This window comes from Neoarius graeffei, chromosome 2, assembly GCF_027579695.1.
Source record: "Neoarius graeffei isolate fNeoGra1 chromosome 2, fNeoGra1.pri, whole genome shotgun sequence".
NCBI lineage: Eukaryota > Metazoa > Chordata > Actinopteri > Siluriformes > Ariidae > Neoarius > Neoarius graeffei.
In genome coordinates this window covers 5,502,185-5,524,595 of record NC_083570.1, presented here as the reverse complement: position 1 = coordinate 5,524,595, position 22,411 = coordinate 5,502,185, and the positions used below count along the sequence as shown (strand labels likewise).

At 40.0% G+C, this 22,411-nt stretch overlaps 2 protein-coding genes and 1 long non-coding RNA gene across 3 annotated transcripts in view; 1 reads left to right on the top strand and 2 right to left on the bottom strand.

Annotated features, from left to right (window-relative positions):
• The window catches only part of LOC132879309 (tripartite motif-containing protein 16-like), a 279,045-nt gene that overhangs the window by 116,329 nt on the left and 140,305 nt on the right, over positions 1 to 22,411 (top strand). The gene's annotated exons all lie outside the window — the stretch shown is intronic.
• On the bottom strand, positions 5,645 to 12,456 carry LOC132871649 (uncharacterized). Its single transcript, XR_009651320.1, has 2 exons — positions 12,269 to 12,456; positions 5,645 to 5,988 (listed from the first exon to the last, which is right to left on the bottom strand). It is a non-coding gene; the product is annotated as an uncharacterized LOC132871649 (long non-coding RNA).
• On the bottom strand, positions 19,258 to 20,346 carry LOC132878537 (stonustoxin subunit beta-like). The gene has a single exon (XM_060913674.1). The coding sequence runs from the start codon at positions 19,856 to 19,858 to the stop codon at positions 19,286 to 19,288; it is 573 nt and encodes a 190-aa protein (XP_060769657.1). The 5' UTR covers positions 19,859 to 20,346; the 3' UTR covers positions 19,258 to 19,285.

Below are 22,411 nucleotides of genomic sequence, written 5' to 3'. Positions count from 1 at the left end.
CCTGAGAAGGCTGCGGTCCTTTAACATCTGCAGGAAACTCCTGTGGATGTTCTCTCAGTCCACAGTCGCCAGTGTCCTGTTTTACATTGTGGTGTGCTGGGGGGCAGCACATCCAAGAAGGACACATCCAGGCTGGACAAACTGATCAGGCGGGTCGGCATGAAGCTGGACTCTTTGGTGACGGTGGCAGAGAAGAGGACTATGGACAAAATACTGAACATCATGGACGATGCCAGTCACCCTCTGTACACCATCATAAGCAACCAGAGGAGCCTGTTCAGTGACAGAATGCTTCTTCCCAAGTGCAGGATGAACAGACTCAAAAACTGCTTTGTCCCTCACGCCATCAGACTGTACAACTCCTCTCTGGGGGGGAGGAGGGGGAACAGGAGGACAGAGGACGGGAAGGAGCAGTAGCCTAGCCTGACAAAAAGCAATACTGGACAATGTGCAATATAATGCGCAATACCTCTTATGCTGGACTTTTCATATCTTTTTTTGTATATGTAAATACTTAATTTATCTAGAAGTTTTCTCTATTTTCTGTTCTCTGTTTATCCTGTAATGATGCTACTAGAATTTTAATTTCCCTGAGGGAACCTCCAAAAGGGATCAATAAAGTTATATCTAATCTAATCTAATCTAATCTAATCTAATCTAATCTAATCTAATCTAATCTAATCATCACTTCCTCATGGGGCGGCACGGTGGTGTAGTGGTTAGCGCTGTCGCCTCACAGCAAGAAGGTCCGGGTTCGAGCCCCATGGCCGGCGAGGGCCTTTCTGTGTGGAGTTTGCATGTTCTCCCCGTGTCCGCGTGGGTTTCCTCCAGGTGCTCCGGTTTCCCCCATAGTCCAAAGACATGCAGGTTAGGTTAACTGGTGACTCTAAATTGACCGTAGGTGTGAATGTGATTGTGAATGGTTGTCTGTGTCTATGTGTCAGCCCTGTGATGACGTGGCGACTTGTCCAGGGTGTACCCCGCCTTTCGCCTGTAGTCAGCTGGGATAGGCTCCAGCTTGCCTGCGACCCTGTAGAAGGATAAAGCGGCTAGAGATAATGAGATGAGATGAGACTTCCTCATGGTTTATCTCAGTAACTGCTGCTGTTCCACACAATCACCAGAAGAGGGAGCAAAAGATTTTACAACCCCAAATCAGAAAAAGAGCCCTGTGATGACCTGGCGACTTGTCCAGGGTGTACCCCGCCTTTCGCCCGTAGTCAGCTGGGATAGGCTCCAGCTTGCCTGCGACCCTGTAGAACAGGATAAAGTGGCTACAGATAATGAGATGGGATGAGAAATCAGAAAAAGTTGGGACAAGAAAAAAGAAAGCAGTGATTTCTAAAATGTACTTTTACTTGTATTTCATTGCAGACAGAATGAACCCAAGATATTTCATGTTTTGTTGGTCATTTCATTTGTGAATACACATCCATTCCTGAGTTTCAGACCTGCAACACATTCCAAAAAAAATTGGAATGGGGCAATTTAGGGCTAGTAAAGAGTTACAACAATTGATGATGAACTTTGACCTTGACAACATTTCAGCACTTTCTAACTCATGGATGCACAAACACACATTTCAGTGTCTTTACTGAATGTTTTCCTTTAAATACAAAATAAAACATAGCTACTGGTTTTATTTCCACATGAAATCAATTCATCTATTTTTAGCAAGCTACATTTACTAGCGCTGAAGCAGAAGAGTGTTCATTATATTTCGCTTGCCTATATTAGCAGGGAGCTGTGTTTAGTTCGTTAGTAGTAGTTTCAGTACCTTCACTTACTCCACTTACCCACTGTGAAGAACATGCTCTGTGTTTGCATCTGTGTCCAAACCAGAGAGGTAAGATCCCATTTTCTGGTTCCTGGTTTAAAGTCATGGGAAAAAGAAAGTATACCCTTCTTTTCTAGGTAGAACCAATTCTATGGTTTAATTTATTATTTATCAGGGCCAAAATAACAATTGTGTGGTCCTTACCAAGTTCTGTCAACAACCAAATAACCTCAAGTAACAACACCCCTCCCCCCCACACCACCACCACCCAAATATCTCAATATGTAGTTCATTCTTCCCCCAAAAAAGTAAACCAACGTTCAGAAACCGGGCAGGAATAATATGCACACTATTATTCAGTAACTTATACTAGAACCATTTTTAACAACAAAACCTTATTAAATAACTTAATAAACAGCAAATGATTTCTGTTTGAGTTTATCAGTTTGGAGAAGGGGGTTTGGGGTGGCGTACGTGGTGGAATCTCCTTTCTCAGTGAGTCTCAATCAACATATATTTGAAAATGAGCACGGTTTCACAAACTTGCAATCAAGGGTGGGGCCTGGGGGAGGTGGGCTGCTCGCCTCTGGTAAGAGGGGGTTAACATTCTTTTTTTTTAAATAAAAGTTTCATGATGTAGAGATGGTCGACTCTACATCAGTATCAGCCTTGTGAGTTTTAGGATGATTTAAACCAGTAGGTGGCGTTCTAAACCATTTTCAACCCATAAAATGCTGGCGTTTATAAAGATGGTCATTTTGTCAATGTTAAAAGCGGTGCATTTTGTGTTAAAAATGTTGGATTTAGTGGCATCTCGTGGTGAGGTTCCAGAGTGCAACCAACAGAATACCACTCCTCATTCCTTGGTAAATTATGTTACATATAAACCCAAAGTGGTGAACATACCTGATCAAATGCTTAGAAACCCAACAGACGTCTATTTTTATGCTCACGTTGTAATTAAGACATTGATTTTTTTTTTCAACTAAGTGTAAACTGCCTTGAGCTAACCACCACTCCATGGAGATTGAATGAGATTTCATGAACTAGTGCTGGTTTTGGCTAACATGGTTAGCTAAAAGTTATCGCTAGCTATGTAGGGATAACGTTAACTTTCTTGCGTCAAGTTAAAAGTGATGAGCAGCTCATGATTTTTTTATCGTCTGATCTAATTCACACACAGAGCATGACTACTTGTGGAACCTGAGGGCAAAACAGTACAAACTTCGGGATCTAAAAAAGAAAAAAAAACTTTCAGGAGCTCTGCCACGCCCTTTTCATCCTCAGCAGCATCTCCTGCTCCATGTCCTTTTGTCTTTTTTGCTGAGATGAGAATTAAACGATGATGTTTTTGTGATGTTTGTCTCAGTTATTAGTTACAGCATATGTGATTGAGGCTAGTAGCATTTTTAAAGAGATTTAATGTGTTTATTATTATTAACAGAATAATGCAGTTATTTTGACTTATAAATGTTCAAATAATGGTGAATTATCTTTTGCCTAGAGGATCTATTCAGTTTCATTCCAGAAGTGATACTTACTTGAACGAAATAAATAAAGCCTGAAGCTAAGACAGAAGTGACACCTGCAAATGTTTCAGTGTCCATCTTTGTGGTGTCTGTCTCCCTGGCAACAGATTTGCTCTTATCTGATTGGTTGTTGCCAATTGTCTGTTGCTCTAATTAGTTGCCCTGGATCTCACCTGGCTGCCCGTTGCCTGGCAACATTGCCCAAAAAGTTGCCCCATGTATCATCACCTTAAAGCAAGCCTGCCTTTCAGATTTTTCAAGTGTAGGTCATAAAAAGAATTTCCCCGACACCCAGTTATTTTTGTTTAGTGACCAAAAGCTACTCAGTTCGAATCAGAGACTTCCAATTTTATTATTGTTTTTTTTTTAAATAGAACAATTAATGAATTTATCTCCATGTGGCTCTAAATTCTCTGCTATTTTTTCCTGCTTCACCATGACCCAATACAAGATACTACGTCATGCATCACATCACGTGGTGGGCTTTCCCCATTCGTGCAAGGCATTGTGGGATACAAATTTGAACAAGGAAAGAAAAATGGAGGACGTGAGTGTGCGAATGAAATGTGAAAGACCGACTACAGTAACGGAAAGAAAGTGAGAAGAAGAAAAGACGTTATGTTATATACGAAGGAAAGGAAACGCAGGACCAAACTAATAAATATCGGCACTCAGCGAGCACCTCGGTGTGATCAGCTGTTCGTTTAGCAACAGAATAATGGAACTGTCAGTGCACGCTCAAAGGGAAACCTGTAGATGCGCACACACACACACACACACACACACACACACACACACACACACACACACACACACACACACAAGGACTTCCTCTGTCTGCTTGACTGAGTGATTTCATGCACATTTTTTGCTTTAATCCATTCAAATTAAATAACTTCCCAGCCACAGAATGGCCTGATATTTTGTGAGATATTCCAGAAACAAACATATTAATTTTTTTCACAGTCTGGTTTCCATCCAATCCTGCGCTCTGATTGGCTGGCGAGTGGGTCCATATTCTACGATACGGACCCCAGTTACAGACCCCGGTTATGGACCACTGGCGACTCGCTTGTTCACAACAACAACAAATTTTAGTAGCATTTTTTGTCAACATTTATCTTTTTTTTAATAAGATTTATTTATAAAATTATCAAAAATCTTATAAATTTTTGCCAGCATTTCTCAGGAGAATAGCATTAATTTTACAGCATGGATAGCGATAATGACAGTCTTCACAGCGAAAGCGAGTTTTACTACCCTGAGGAAGAAGAAATAAAAGAAAACATTTCAGGAGAAAGCTAAAAACCTGTAACTGTTGTTAACGCCGAGCAAAAACATGGCTGAATCCTGAATGACTCAATTTTGTACAAATAGTGGACTACATAGGCGGCAAAATGTAGTTTTTTTCCTGCCATGGAAGTGCACTTGTATACTGAGGAGGAAGCTATTTGCATTACAGCCGTGAATGAGGATTCAAAATGGCAGCTTGGCTCAGTTTTCCCTTTCGGGCGCTCTCGTTTTCTGTTAGAATTTGGTAAAGAAAAAAATAAATATATTATTTACTAGCTTAAGGTCGGTCCGTATGGTGAAATACCGTGACCTCGGCCTTGAATACTGACCTCGGTCACGGTATTTCATGATACGGACCTCCCAGCTGGTAAATAACATATATATCACAACGACCAAATTTCAGAGACAACTAAATTTCAGCGATTTTATGAAATCGAAATGCCGTCTAGCTTTAACCGCTTTATGACATTGACGTGTTTCCTTAGAGTACAGTCATAAATTTAGTTTCCAGCTCAAAAAGAAACACATTAAAGTGTGCAGGATGTGTTTAAAATTAGCCCGTGAGGTAGACAAAATAATATGATGTCACAGTACTCTGCTTGTACTCAGTGCAATATGTATACTGTTCCTACTTATTCAGGTGACATTGGGCATACCTAACAACCTGTGTTTTCTCCCTCTCTCTCTCTCTCTCTCTCTCTGTCCCCCCCCCCAAAAAAAAAAAATCTGTCCCTCTGAGTTACATGTCGGTCCTGGGATCGAGATGCTGAACCTCTTCTGCTCCTCGGACCTGCCTGATCCATCCTGGTGCCCTGTGTCTGGTTGGAGTCTCATCGCATCGCTCCTGTGGAGGACGGCCCCATGTGGACAGTTGAAAGTCACACCTGGAGGACGCTCTGAACTCTTAGCCTACAGTAATGCTTTTATGGCTGAGGACTACAGTTGACTTGCTAACTTTCTGACTGCAGTTGGTTGTCATGAACAGTTTTGCACTCAAGTTTCCATCAATGAAGATTTTATAACATCAAATGAAACTGACTTCATGTTGTCTGTTTAGAAGAAGAAACCTTTACTTCAAGCACAGTGAAATTCATCCTCTGCATTTAGCCCGGGGGGCAGTCAGGGGTTGCTCAAGGGCACCTCAGCCCAAGGCCACCCCATGTCAACCTAACTGCATGTCTTTGGATTGTGGAGGAAACCAGAGCAAACTCCACACAGAAAGGACCTCACCGGCCGCTGGATTCGAACCCGGAATCTTCTTGCTGTGAGACAACCATGCCAACCACTACACAACCGTGCCACCCAAATGAAGCCTGGTTCCTCTCGAGATTTCTTCCTCATGTCGTCTGAGGGAGTTTTTCCTTGCCACCATCGCCACAGGCTTCATCACTGGGGATAGATTAGGGATAAAATTAGTTCATGTTTTAAGTCGTTCAAATTCTGTAAAGCTGCTTTGCGACAATGTTTATTGTTAAAAGCGCTATACAAATAAACTTGACAGTATTATTCAATTAAAAGACGGACACTGTAAATGTTCAGTCATGGAGTTTAGTTATCCAGAAAGAGCATGCAGAAAGACTCAAGGCATCCATCTCAGAAAATCCTAAGTGCTTTTGGTCCTATATCAAGTCATCTACTTCTGATAGACCCTCCCCTAACTTTCTTAAGGATGGACATAAACTTGTAACTGACAGTCGGGACAGAGCTAACATCCTGAATAAGTTTTTTAGTTCTGTGTTTAATCCGGCAAGTACGGCCTCGCTACCATCTAGTGCTCAGCTCCCTAGTGGTGTCGGAGAAGAACTGGACTCTATTGAACTTACAGTCTCTGAAGTGAGGGAGGTTCTTCTTAGTCTTGATCCTAATAAAGCATGTGGGCCTGATAATATCCCAGGATCCCTTCTGAAAAATATAGCAGCTAAGATAGCACCTTCCCTGTGCAAAATTTTTAACTTATCTTTATCACATGGGGTGGTACCTCCGCTGTGGAAACGTCCAAATGTCTTTTCCGTTTTTAAAAAGGATGACCCGACTTTGGCAGAGAATTATCGACCGATTTCCCTGCTCTGTATAGTCTCAAAAGTGTTGGAAAGGTGTGTCTTCAATCACTGCTATCCACACCTTGCACCTCTACTGCACAATCTGCAACATGGATTTTTACGAGGGAAATCAACAGTTACGCAATTGTTGGAGGTATATCATGATATCCTGGACATGGTTGCTGGAGGTCAAGAGGTAGATGTTATACACCTCGATCTCTCTAAGGCATTTGACAAGGTGCCTCATGACCTCCTATTGACTAAACTTCACCGCCATGGTATTTCAGGTACTGTCCTCCAATGGTTTGCGAGCTATCTGTCAAATAGACAACAGCGGGTCATTCTTGAGGTTGCCTTTTCGGACTGGCACCCTGTAACATCTGGGGTACCTCAAGGCTCCATATTGGGGCCTCTGTTGTTCTTGGTTTTTGCAAACGAAATGCCATCCTACATACAGTATGGATCAAGTCTCGCCCTCTTTGCGGATGACAGCAAACTTTACCGGCCTATAGACTCTGTAAGTTCTCCGGCTTTGTTGCAGTCTGACCTTGATGGTTTGCATTTATGGAGCAGTGATCATAGGATGACATTTAACACCATGAAGTGTAAAGTTTTGCGTATGTCCAAGCGAAGATCTTGTAGAAGGCCCCTCAACATATATAATCTTGGCGAGGAAGTATTATTGCACTCTTCTGAAACCTCCGATTTGGGTATATTTGTCTCTGGCAACTGCACATGGAATAGTCATATCGAGCAGATGTGTGCGAAGGCGAATAGGGTACTTGGGCTAGTGAAGAGGCTGTGTGGCAGGGATATTTGTGACATCCAGACGAGAAAGTTGTTATATACGGCGCTTGTCAGGCCGTTACTAGAATATTCATCAAGTGTGTGGTCACCCTATTTAGTAAAGCATCGCAAACTGATAGAGAACATTCAGAGGCGTGCCACTAAATTCATATTGAACTATCCTCCAAGAGAAGTCAGTTACGTTAACAGACTAGTCCAGCTTAATTTACTACCTCTTGATTTTCGGAGAAAAATGCATGATTTAGTTCTCTTGTTTAAGTATAAAACTGGAACTGTTACTAGTAATTTTGGACATTTCATTCAAACTGCCACTCTGCATTATAATACCCGTAATTTTCATCAAGCCAACTTTGACCTAATTTCTAGGCACAATCAGGAATATTATTGTAACAGCTATTTTCCTAGGATTGTTAAGTTGTGGAACAGCTTACCTAATATACTTAAGTCTAGCCAGGATCTCTTGTGGTTTAGAATCCATCTAAACGACCACTTTAGAGGTTTATTACAAACCTATAGCCCGCCATGATTTGTCAATTATTATGTATACTTTTTTTCTTAATTTATTATGTAAATCAAATTCTAATTCTTGTATGAATTCCCCCCTTTTTTTTCTTTATATATATATATATATATATATATATATATATATATATATATATATATATATATATATATATATATATTTATTTATTTATTTATTTTTTTTTTTTTTTGAGCTTAGGGGATACGTTGCAATTGGGGCTCTGCCCTGTTCGTCTCTCCGGTCACGTTTTTTTGTTTTTTATTATATGTTATTTTGTGTATATATTTTTTGTGACAAACTAAACTAAACTAAACTAAACTAAACTAAACTAAACTAAACTAAACTAAACTAAGTAGCTGTGAATTGATTCACTGAAACGGGCTGTTCAGAGGAGTCGGCTCAGTGAAGTGAATCGGACCGCCCATGCTGACGGAGGGAGAGCGGACTTTGTTCCTCCTGCTCTGGGGGGGCGGAGCTTCTCTGCTCGGTTGTTAGGGAAGAGTCTAGTTGTTAGGGAACAGTGTCTTCTCGCTCTTTGTTGCCTTTATTATTATTATTATTATTATTATTATTATTATTATTGTGAGCGTGAATAATGCGGGGCGCAGCATGAACCGGAAGCAGGAGGCGGCGGGAGTGGTTCTGACCGGCTACAGCAGCAGCAGCGAGGCGTTCTGTCCGGCTGCGTGTGGGAGCCCCGGGGACGAGCCTGAAGCTCCGGGACCGAGGTGAGCTCTGGAACCAGCCTTATTTCTGGGAGGACAGGAGTAAAGGACAAAGTCCGACTCACCTGCAGCTCTTTCTGGAAACGGCACAGAGGTGTGGGAGTGGGCGGAGTCAGGGCCAGGCTCTACATGAATGCACCTTTAAACACGCGCAGCCGCAGACTGTCATACTCCAGTGCTGTTAGGTTTATTATTATGTAGGTTTATAATTAATTGTAAGTATTTTTGATCGTAAGACTTAAAGGATTTATTTTTCAGTTAAAATGATGATTGAATGATTTATTCTGTTCAGTCTGTTCAGTCAAAATGACCTCAGCCACATTGTTGAAGAACATTTAGTTTATTTTTGATAAGAAATGTGTATTATTGAGATGTGTCTAAACGGCGCCTGAAGGTCTACATATGATGTCAGACACACCAACACACACTCAGAGCTGCATATACTATGTGTTAGATTTTAATGCCATGATTTAAGTTAGCTTATAGCTAGGATTGTAATTTAAGATGGTTAGAGTTAACCAGTCTCTTTAATGTTGAATCTGAAATGATTGAATGTTGGATTTAATTGTTAGATCTAGGATGCATTTAGTGATTTTATAGTTTTATAGTTTTAAGTTAGAAGTAGCATTTCTTTGTTTTGCCAGAAATATTCTTTGTATACGTTGTTCTTATTTTTTGTTTACTTTCTTATAACATATCTGTGTTTAAAAATTCTATCACCATCTTAAGTATATCTGACCTGAAGGGGTGTACGTAAGCAATGACCTGCCCCAAGATCAAGATGCTCACTTGCACGCAAGTCAACACACACACACAATAGACACAGATATCAAAATGATGTCACTCACTCACACACCCCATAGACACACACACACACACACACCCTCTACAGTGATGTCATTTATAACAGATAACACTCACATATAATAACCCTCTGTATTCCTGTCCAATTGGGGAACTTGCGAATAAAGATGTGAACTACATTGGGGTTCCTGTCTTTCTTTGCGACTGATCTCCAGAGCTCTGGGTGGTACGAGGGCAGTGGTCTCGAGACATAAGTTGACCTTCTAACTGGGTTGAACCTAACAAGTGTCATACAGAGTGTGTCCCAGGAACACTGGGCATGAGGTGGGGACACACCCCGGGACCCCACTCCATCACAGTTCATGCCCAGGGGCCCGAGAATGTTGCGTATCCAGCTGTGTTTGTAAGGTTTGAGGAAACCTGAAACCCTCCAGGGACCCTGATAATGTAATTACATAGCAATACATATTACAGGCAGCACAGTGGTGTAGTGGTTAGCACTGTCGGCTCACAGCAAGAAGGTTCTGGGTTCGAGCCCAGTAGCTGACAGGGTCTTTCTGTGTAGAGTTTGCATGTTCTCCTCCGGGTGCTTCAGTTTCCTCTACATAATGTAATTACATAGTAATACATATTACGTTATCCTAACCCGCATGTCTTTGGGCTGTGGAGGAAACGTGAAGGTTTTATGACTAAGAAAGGTTTTCCCTTCCCACTCTCTGACCCAGTCAACAGCGTTTTTATCATTGCTATGTGTTTCTTGGATAAATATGACATCCACATGCTTTTATTTCATCAACTGAATTTTGTTCTCTTCCTAAAATCTCTTGCACCATTGATGTTTAGGGTCGCTATTTTAAAATCACCCATAAATGAAAGAGCATGAAATCAAGTAAACAAGCAAAAATAGTAAACACAAAACAATAAATTTACCCTGTCTCATTACCACCATTTTCATCTGCTTGTTGATTGAGCTTTGTCAGTAATTTATTAAGTCTATAACCCTCTTGTTCAGTAAAGTTACCTTTCACATGCTTACAGTAAAATGCTGAATTGCCATGCTAAATTGTTTTGTGTCTGGAAAACGCTCTTCCACTTTGACTCCTCGGGTATTTTTTGTAGACCCCAGGAAACTTTTGATCATCTTTAGAGGATATACAATAGGAGAAGTGGAGCACAAAGGGGAATCGTCACTATCAGTATCAACAAGCAAGTTTTCATTCGCAAATCTCTTTGCATTTTTAGCGGATCCCCTAGTCGTTTTCCTCTTAGGTTTCTTAAACGTAGCTTGCTCAGTCTCCATTGCATTGTCAGCACACAAAATTGGCTCAGTATTCTCACTATTCCCATTCATTAAGTCATTAGTTATTCTATCCATCATCAGATTCATTGCATCTTCTGCGTTCTCTACGGCAACATCAAACATGATCTACAGTGTCAGATGCAGCAGTTAGGTCTAAAAGTACAAGAACAGCACATTCACCGGAATCACAAGTTAAAAGAATATCGTTAAAAACTATTAAAAGAGCCGATTCTGTGCTGTGCAGTGATTTAAAACCAGATTGGAAAACCTCAAGAATATTGTGCTCCTCCAGAAAGGACATTAATTGACTGTAGACTGTCTTTTCGAGGAGTTTTGAAAGGAAGGGCAGTTTAGAAATAGGCCTATAATTAGCCAAAACTGCAGAATCTAAAGCTGTTTTTTTAATTAAAGGTTGCACTACAGCATGTTTAAAGTTTTTAGGGACTACACCTGAGGACAAACTGCTGTTAATAACTGCAAGCACGGATGGACCCACAGTAGGAAAATCCTCTTTAAATAATCGAGAGGGGACAGCATCATTAGGAGAGCCTGAGGGCTTTAAATGACCAACAATGTCCTGTAAATCTGACAGAGTCACAGACTCAAACCTATCAAGGACAGCTGAGCAGGGGACAAAGACTGAAGGGTCATATGCAGAAGGTGAGATTAGAACCCGAGTACCAGCAACCTTGTCAATAAAAAAGTGAAGAAAGTCTTCACAAACAGCAGGCGAAGCCTCAATACCGACGGTCTGCGGAGCATTAAGAACAGAGTCGACAGTCTTAAACAGAACACGAGGCTTATGACAGTTTGACAAAATAATATCAGAGAAATGTTTAGTTTTAGCAGCTTTCACAGTTGTCTGATAGTTACGCCAGCGCTCTCTTAACATTTGAAAAGACACTTGCAGTTTGTCTCTCTTCCACTTGCGCTCAGCTCTACGGCACTGGCGTCTGACAGCACGAGTAGTGTCATTTAGCCAGGGTTCACATTTAGTTTTAGGCTGCCTAATTTTTAATGGAGCCACAGTGTCTAAAATAATTTGGCAGGAGGAGTGAAACCATGAACTAAGCTCGTCCGGGTCGTTGCATATGGTCCGAAAACACTGCGTCACAGATCTCCAAGTTAAAAACAGGCAAACCATATGATAAAACAAGATCGAGTGTGTGTCCACATTCTTGTGTGGGACCAGAAACAGACTGTACTAGATTAAAAGAGTCAATAAGGTTAAGAAAGTCCTTCACCTTTGGCTTATCAGGACAACACACATGAACATTAAAATCCCCAACAATAAGGACACGGTCATACTCGGGAATAATTTCAGCCAGGAAATCAGAAAAGTCACTTATAAAGTCCTTATTGTATTTGGGAGGTCTGTAGACCACTGCACACAACACTGTGTGAGGGCGAGCCAATTCAAATAAACTCATCTCAAAGCTGGTAAAAGAGGATGACAGAGACAGTTGCTTACATTTATGATGACTTTTATAAATGGTCGCTATTCCTCCTCCTTGGCCCGAGGTCCGTGGGGAGTTAAAATAGCAGCAATCCCCAGATAAAAGTTCTGTGAGGGCGCTGGACTCACCAACAGCTAGCCACGTCTCAGTCACACAGAGAAAATCCAGTCCCCGGGAAGTAAGCAAATCCTTCAGGATGAAAGTTTTGTTCGCTAGCGACCTAGCATTGACGAGTCCAAACTTGGCAGAAATCGGCGGATCCACAGTAGTAACCGTCCGGGGGGCCCGGCACAAAGGCCGTAGGTTGCACAAATTCACCCCACGCCAGCGAGCAGTGAATTTCTTTCAGTCCTTCTGTGCACTTCTCTTCATCTTTTTGTAACTCTCTTGCTTTTCTCCAATTTTCTTAAACTCTTTTCCTTGTATTCAATTTTGTTGTATTGTGGTGTTTTATAATACGTTTACTATTTTAATGGGTTTTTTTTTCTCCATGTCGTCATGGATGATTTGTAAAAAAGAAAGCAAGTGCCTGGGAAATAAACTGAGTCATGGGTATACAGTTTGTTGATTTTTATTTAGTAAAGTCTGTTAGTTATTATCCACTATTATTAGGTGGCAAAATGTCAGTAAATTCAATGTAACAGCAATTCTGAAGAGTTACTCTGGTTAGTTAGTTTTGACTCTTAACTGATCAGAAACCTCTCCAAGGGTGAGGAACATTTTGGCAGAGTAAATTTACTGTTTCTCACAATAGAGTTGATTATAACTCTGAACTGAGTAAAATGGCACAAGAGTTAATTTTAAGACACTCTGAGTCAAATAGCACCACAAAGAGTAAAATATTAACACTAAATTGAGCAGAATTGACTCTAGAAAAACAGCTCTACCAAAAGAGTAACTTTTACTCTTTTTAGAGAGGGACCAAATGTTATCTGACGCAGAGTAAAATTTTCTTCAATTTGAGTAAATTTCACTCAGGCAAATTTCCTGTGTTGTCTCACTGAAATGCAGTATAATTCAGTTAAATAAACTACCTAAGATGGATGAATTTATAAAGTTCTCTCTCTCCTTTTGAATTTTAATCTGATTTCTATGTTTTAGACCGGTCTGTAAACGATTATCTTTAACGTTAAATGGTTATTGAACTGCACCTATTTAATCCTATTATTACAACAGGTTAACTCTTTTGTTCCCTCTAGGAGCAATTCACCAATATCACAGTAGCACAACCAAATGAACCTTATTTGTACCCAAAATCATAACAGAGGAATGAAGTAAACTTGTTAACGAATGGAAAACATCATATACTTCAGTAAAAGTGATAATGGGCGGAGACTTTAACATAGCCCCTGATTCATGGTGAGATCGAATACCTCACAGGAATCCACAACCTGTTTACAGCCACATTATACTGAATTTATGAACAACAACGAATGTAATTGATTTTTGGAGGTCATCAAACCCAACTTCAGGGATGAGAATGAAAAATATTTTAAAAGTCTGAAAAAACCGGTGCGGGGCCCGGGGGGCGGGGCTAATGATTTTTGGCTTTTTTTTTTTACCCCAAAACCATTAATTTTATCAGCAAAAATTTGTAATGTATTTGGAAATAAATTCCCCTTCTTGGTGGACTCCCAGGTGAAAATGATTAATATGGTACAAGAGACTTGTTTTTAATCAATTCACATTTGATGATTTCAAAAATTCAATGCACTTTTAATATAAACGAGCTCTACGGTATTATATTTCTGCATTTTAGCTATTCATGTCTTTGAATACTCTAATCCTTTACAATGAAGTGCAAACCAGAAAAAGTTCTATCATATAATTCTCTTAAGCTTTCTTCTGATGTTATCATGGTAGCAGGAGGTCTTGCATATTAAGCAGGCAACATTCAACATCGCTTATCACTTCCCTTTCAACTGTTGTGTGTACTAACGAGGTTTTCTCTGGACAGGATGTTGCGTAATGTAATACAGATACCATACGGTCAATTTGAAGATCCAGATGGTGATTTTGAATTAAAGAACAGGCATGTACAATGGGCATTACATATTGGAATTTTTTTTTAAGTCAAAAACTATAAGTTCAGGGCGGCACGGTGGTGTAGTGGTTAGCGCTGTCGCCTCACAGCAAGAAGGTTCTGGGTTCGAGCCCCGGGGCCGGCGAGGGCCTTTCTGTGTGGAGTTTGCATGTTCTCCCCATGTCCGCGTGGGTTTCCTCCGGGTGCTCCGGTTTCCCCCACAGTCCAAAGACATGCAGGTTAGGTTAACTGGTGACTCTAAATTGACCGTAGGTGTGAATGTGAGTGTGAATGGTTGTCTGTGTCTATGTGTCAGGCCTGTGATGACCTGGCGACTTGTCCAGGGTGTACCCCGCCTTTCGCCCGTAGTCAGCTGGGATAGGCTCCAGCTTGCCTGCGACCCTGTAGAACAGGATAAAGCGGCTAGAGCTAATGAGATAAGATGAACTATAAGTTCAGCTCGGCCTAAAAAATTTGGGCAGACGCTCCCACGCGGTACATGCCAACAATTCCGTCCCCCTATGAAATGAGCAATAAGTAGGAGAGTTATACATGCTATCATACTTAAAATTTCATCAGAAATATAGATATGATACTATGATTCTCCCCAACATGCTACATTAGATAAGCTAACCCCATTTATAAAAGATACACACTTATATATGACATCTAATCAGGGGCGCCGCTAGAAATCTTAGGCCCTATGAAAGATTGCAATTTAGGGCCCCCCCGGTAAAATTTTCAAGCTCAAGCAACTGAATTTGAAGTCTGTTTTTGGCTGGCACTTTAACTTTACTACGCGTGTGATCAGCTACCTAGCAAGTTTAGGTGATACAATTATTTGGTATCTGAACATTTTAAATGCAGAACTGTCAGAATTAGACTGAATAGACTGTTGCCTTAAAATGAAAATTCCATTATATATATGGAAGATATATATTTTTTTCTTTTATTAGCAACTATTATTAGGCCACTCAGTAGCCTATGGAGTTCATTCAATCCAAATGTTTGTGTTGAGAGAAATTGCATGCATCACTGTATCAGTATGGATTTATAATATTCTGTATGCACATTATGGAGACTCCAGAGCCCTCCAGCAAACATCATCAATAATCAGGATTACAAAATGTATTCCTTTGTTTCCACCATTTATTGACTTATTGTATGTGATCAAATGTATGCCTTGATGAATAACTACACTAGTTTTTTGATACAATCACAGAGTGCACTGCAAGAAATCCACTAAGTGTTTTTGGTTTCTTTTAGGCATCACACATTTATTAGAAAACACAGCAAATGTTCAAATATTCAAGTTAAATACCTAGCAACAGTATCAATAAATCCACACATGAACAATAGCAATGATATCTCTGACCACAGCTAATGTGCAAAATATTAAAGTTAAATACTTAACAATATCAACAAATCCACACATGAACAATGGCAAAACATCTAGACTTAATTATACAATAAAGATACCTATGAAAAAAGGTGATTTTTTTTCACACACAGTGTGATATCCGGACTTCATAATTCATCACACTGCTCCTGCTTAGCAACTTCTAGAATGTTCACCTCTGTTGCGCACATAGAAAAACTGCCAGCTGGTCTAAGCTGCACTAATAGCGGCGCTGTGCACACACGGAGCTACACATTTCACTGTCCCGCGCCCAGAATCACACTGTACCATTAGTAAAAAGGGTGGAGGGGTGAAATGACAATATCATAAATAATTCAAGAAAAATGTTATAGCAAATCATAACCATGTATAATTTGCATATTTTAACAGATGAAATGAAATATTTTATTTCAAAAACTTACACAAGGCAATACTATTAAAATAATATTAATATCCCTCACAGGCCCCCCTGTCAGTGCCAGGCCCTGAGAATCGTCCTAACTTCCCCCCCTAGCGGCGCCCCTGCATGTAATTGATATATTTTTTGGAGCACGCGCGCTCTCTCTGCCATGCCGATCCTGTAGGCTGCACTGAACTCCGGTCCTCGAGAAAAGAGATAAAAGCCCGCCCACACTGAAAGCTGATTGGCTTATTTTGCTGAGTAACCCAATCACGATGCTCTTTGTCTGGCATGCTCTACATGAACAGGCACACAGGCAGTGTTGCCAGATTGGGTGGTTTTAAGTGCATTTTGGCGGGTTTTGAACATATTTTGGGCTGGAAAACGTCAGCAGTATCTGGCAACACTGCACACAGGCTCCCTCGCGCACCCCCTCGCGCGCGCACATTCTAAGATGCGTGATGCAGACCTTAATGTTGCGCGCGCACGCTCTTGCTCGCTTCTATCAATATGCAGGAGACTCCCGGAACTTCCGGGAGATTTGGGATGTCTGCATTATAAGGTGACCACAGATCGTTAATCATACCCCCCCCCAAAAAAAAAAAAAAAATTCTCAACGGATTTACATCGATCTCAAAAACGATCATTTTGGTCTGAAAAAGTCGGAAATCCGCCAATCGGCGGGAAATTCTCATCCCTGCAACTTGTATTCAATATACATGGTTTAATGCTGCAGGAAACGGTCAGTGTTCGAGACTAGATTACTGGCTTATCTCTTGTGAGCTGTATAATGATATTTTAGATTGTGAAATTTCAGCCTCTCCGATCACAGATCATTGTACGATTAGTCTAAACCTATTCACGTCTAAGCAACATAAGATCCTTCCGAATATCTGGACATTTAATCACGACTTATTACAGAACGGTGAATTTTGTGATCAGGTGAAGTCTCTTATTTTGGAGGTTGAAGAGTTAGACATGTCTGATAGGAGTAAATGGGAATGGTTTAAGTTTAAGGTCAAACAAATAGCAATTGGCATGGGTAAAAAACTTTCCCGTATAAGGAGACAAGAACAAAAGGATCTGATTGATAAAATTAATACATTAGTAAATAACACACAACTATCCTTCGAAAACATTTCAGAATTACAGTCGCTGCAGTCTCAACTAGACGAAATGTACACAATAAAGGCAAATGGAGCTTCCACTCGACCAAGAGCTGGATGGATCGAACAGGGTGAAAAAAGTTCATCGTATTTCTTCGGACTTGAAAAACAAAGACAAACTAAGAAAAAAATGAGTAAGCTTACGACCAATGATAATATAATAGATCAGAAATGAGTACAGGATGGAATTTGTCTCTTTTATTGTAACTTGAATTTAATAAATCAGAATGTGACGTCTTATTTTATCCCATTAATGATGACATCAAAAAAATGGATGAAGACAAACATACACTTGATGAGGAATGAACTATAACAGAAATTGAAATTGCATTAAAACAAATGAAAAATGGCAAATCACCAGGAATCGATGGCTTAACATCTGAATTTTTAAAATACTTTTGGGTGGATGTTAAAAAAATATACTATATAGAGCATTTTTAGAATGCATTCACAAAGGATGTTTATCCCCGACTATGAAGACAGGCTTAATAACCTTGCTACCAAAACCCAAAAAAGACTTCTTGTTGCTAGACAATTGGAGACCTATAACCTTATATGCAATGATTATAAATTACTTGCCTTAGTATCTGCTAATCGTCTAAAGCGTGGACTTGTAAAACTTGTAGACGAATATCAATCAGCCTTCATGAAGGGAAGATATATTCAAAACCACATCCAACTGATTCTGGATATGATTGATTATCAATCAATTATTCAATTTAAGATTTTATGTGGAATCAGACAAGGCTGCCCAATTTCACCAAAATTATTTACTTAATGTCCACAAATGTGAGTGTACTTAACCTTGTGGAATAATAGAACCATTAGTATTAATAGGAAGACTTTATTTCAACAAGAATGGTATGATATTTTATCATTTTATGGAATGTTTTAGATATTACTGATCTAATGGATGAAAATGGACATTTAATGCAATTTAATTCATTTGTAGAAAAGTTTCATTTAAAATGTGTCGATAGAGAATTTAATCAAATTTGTAGAGCTATTCCACCTCCCTTAAGGTTCACGATAAAAAATACCCTTGAATATTCAAAGGTGTCGGTCAAACTGCCTGAATTGAAAATCGGTGAAGTAGAAATTGATGAAAGAAAATCTAATAACAAAGGAATTAGAAATATTTTAAAATGGAAGCTATTCCCTGATTTAAAAAAATAAAATAAAAGTAAGAATAACTGATGATGGAGGAACGCTAACAAATACACGCTGTAGTTATCTTAGACGGCCAATTTCACCCACAGTGAAAGAAATTCAGTTTAAAATACTTAACAATATTTATCCAGCTGCTGAAACTCTCAGGAAAAGGTTGAATTTGCTTCTGTCTGAAAATGAGTTCAGCACAGAAACTCCATCACTGGGGGAAACTTTATTCTCCTGTGCTCTTATCTTTTATTCTGCAAAGCTTTGATTGTAATATTTGAATAAAAATCCCAAACTCACAGATAAACCTGGATTTATAAGGTTCTATCTGCGGGCCAATCATCATCCAGGCTGAATATGGGATGAACACGACATCGGCAGCCTGAACCGATCATGTACTGGATGTTCTAATGGAGTTTAAATATTGTTCAATGTTTTACAATCAAATCTCAGGGTTTAGAAACAACTTCAGATTTGAAAAAGTGAATGTGGATTTTCCATCTTAGAACACAAGCAGAAAAATCAAATTCATTCCAAAAGTGATGTTTTATTTTTATATAGTGTGACCTGAACAGGTTTAAAATGTTGTTCTGTTCTGGCTTTATTACTGTTTATTAGTTATTTAATGAGACGCTGCTTAATATGAAACAAACACAACTTTATAATGCGAAGGTCATGAGATTATTTTCTTTTTAAATTTGACGAGTTTCTTGTCTGACAGTTAATTTTTAACATTTCCTTTTTAATTATTTTAAATTATTCATCTGTTTTAATTTAAATATTAAAATGAGTGTTTTTGTGCAGCTGGATTGTGTTCTAGTGAAACAGACGACTGAGCAACAACGTGGCAACATGCAGGAATTTTACAGAAAACACTACACACTATTATTCTGGATCACACAATCTCACTGTAGAACCAGAAAACAAGGGCCTAAACCCAGCGTATAGAGTCTGAGTGAATGTGGTGTGGACTCTGTGGAGGAGCTTCATCGTGTCAGAGACGCTGTAGAAGGACAGAGTTCCTGCACTGTGATCCACATACACTCCTATTCTGGAGGCTGATGGAACTCTGAGATCAGTCTTAATGCTGTTGTGATAGAAAGAGAGAGAAGAAGAAGAACACCGCAGACTCCAGGACTGATTGTTGAGTCCAAACCCACACTCATCACCCAGTCCTTTCCTGCTGATGTCTTTATATGAGACTGATATGAGCACAGCACCATCACCGCTCCACTCCACCTCCCAGTAACAGCGTCCACACACACTCTCCTTACACAACACCTGCCTGTAGTGATCAAATCTCTCTGGATGATCAGAGTAACACTGCGCTCTCCCCCTGTAACTCACCGCTCTGTTCTTCTCAGACAGAATGAGGAGACGATGTACCGTGTCGGGATCCAGAGTCAGATAACAGAAATCTAAAATAAAAGAGAAAAACAAACTGAACAATGTGAACATGAATATCCGCGCTGGGGGCGTGGTCACGAAAACAGCATTTCGGTTGCAGTGAAAACTTTTCTCTGTAGAACCCTGTCACTCCCCCCTCCCCCCACTCTGGGCTCAAGAACACAACAAAAGGGCAATAATATAACAACAACCAATCAGAATTCAGATACAACAACCAATAAGAATTCAGATACATCCTGTTGCCAAGTAAAATTGTAACCTGTCAAAGTTCTCGAGCCCTCGTGCTGTTTTACCGTTAGATCAATCACATATCAGCTTAAACTAGCATTCTAAAACTAGTTAAAGATCCCACAGAAGAGAGCCGACTCCCCCTGCCAGCCTCATGGAACGCAGTGTTTAAGGCTCCGGATGGGTTTTATTTCCATTTATGAGGGAAAGGAACATACACCCTCCCGACAGTCAGTGCGGTATTCGCTTGGAAAACACATTTGCAAATTGGTAGAATGAGTTCATCATCACATGCAAGATTTGCAGTTAATCAAATTGATTTCATATTATTATTATTATTATTATTATTATTATTATTCATGAATTACGACAGTTCTGAACTTCAAATGTTAAAAGTCTGGCCTTTGGAGAGATGATGGAGACTCCTTTGGTGGAACACAACGGAGCAAAATATTGTGACCCTCTAATGTTGACCTGAAGTTGGCACCACTGGGGGTTGGCATTGGGTTTTTGTCCCCACCAATGTTAATACCAAACCTACGCCCTTGCCTATGTAGGTATCATGCCGCCATCTTGTGTCAGAACTACAATTCCCAGGCAACTTCCGTGTGACCTACGTCACGCGTGGGCGGGATCACCTACGTTAGTCTGCCATGCACGCATAAATCCAAGCGGAAGCTCCTCCATCCTTGTCTCTCACGTCTGGCTTCCGATGAATCTGGACGTATAAAGAGGCGCTCTCCACCCAAAAAGACGTCTTCTTTCTTGCAAGATCCATCACTCAGCGCGATTTTGCTTCTTACCCTTGGCAAAGGTAAACTCGAGTCGCGCGATCTTTAAACTCAACCTGAGTTACAACCGGTTTACTTGCATTAGAAGTGACGTCACGACTGCAGCCCAGGCAGTTAAAAGTTAAGAAGCGATTGAATCCTTTTTAACTCAAAAGCGCTGTGCATCTGATTCTGATCAGAGACTTTTCCTCACGAACGCTGAGGTTCGGACCAAGAATCCTCTGCTTTCCACGGGAACCACCCAAGTGCTCCGCTGGACCCGAAAGTTTTCTGCGCCTCCATCATGAGCGGCTCACGTGCTCCCACGGCGAGGCCCGAAACTACACCGGCGAATAGTTTTTCATATCTTGCTAAAGGCAGGATTAAGTAAGATTTTGGCATTTGGGCATAATTAGGATAGTCTTAGGAATTTGCCTTTATTTGAAATAGTGTGAATTTAAACCCAGGTTTATCTGTTACACTGTTAGACACGCAGCGTGTTGATTTATTTTGGTTCTGTGTTCTCTCAATTGTTTAATAGATAGGCTGCGCATGCTTCTCTCTTTTATTCTTACTAACATTATAATTTCATTATTATACATCTTGATGTCATTAAGATTTCAGTGGATTCAGTATGGTTATGAGCTAGTGGGTTAGCTACAGCTTCCCTTTTGTCTGCTTAGCAACACAAAGCTAATCAAGGCCTACCATGTGCTCAGCAGGCCATCAGGCCTGATAAACCACACCTCAGCTAGAAATCCACAAGCTAGCTTTTAGTTAGCTACGGCTAATACCCTTGTCTTTAGCAACACGTGCTCAGTAGGCCTCATAAGGCCTAACAAACACACTTTAGCTAGGCCATAGGGCCTTTAGCAAACTCACACTAGCAACACAAGGCTAAACACAGAGCTAATCCTTTGTTCTGTTTAGATAACATTCTTTTGTTTAGCTACCAACAAGCTAGGCCTCCACCACGTGTAGTTAGCTACACGAGGCTAAACACATGGTCAAGTCCTTCACACACACACACACACACACACACACCTCACTGCTTGTATATATTGATTTATTTTATCTTCGTATAATAAATTCATTTATTAAACAAACTGTGTTTATTTGTGTGAACAACATCTGAAGTCCCCAATCTTCTCAAAGAATTCAAAAAGGGTGCATATAAAAGTTATGTAATATGGTAAGTGATTGTAATAATTTGGAAATATACCATAATCTAGCTGTTTGGTAATTTATCCAGGATTCATGGTATGATTCATTGAACGATTCCCTAAATGATTCATTGAACAATTCCCTAAATGATTCACTAAATGATTCATTGAACGATTCACTGAACGATTCACTTCAAATGAGAGTGATTCTATGGTATGATTCAATTCAAAGGAGTCAAAGTAAACGATTCAATGGGATTGATTCATTTTAATTATTAACCTTCAAAATTTAATGAGACTGATTTAACGAGATTGATCACTTAATATCAATAATTAACTGATTGCACCCACACCTACATGTTATCTCGTTCTAATTGTTGTGACTTTTATCCAAATGATAGCTGGCAAAACGTTGTTACTTTGGACTTTTTGTTGATCGGGGT

Coding starts and splice junctions, on each gene's coding strand:
- LOC132878537 (XM_060913674.1), bottom strand. CDS start 19,858: ATGTTCACATTGTTCAGTTTGTTTTTCTCTTTTATTTTAGATTTCTGT.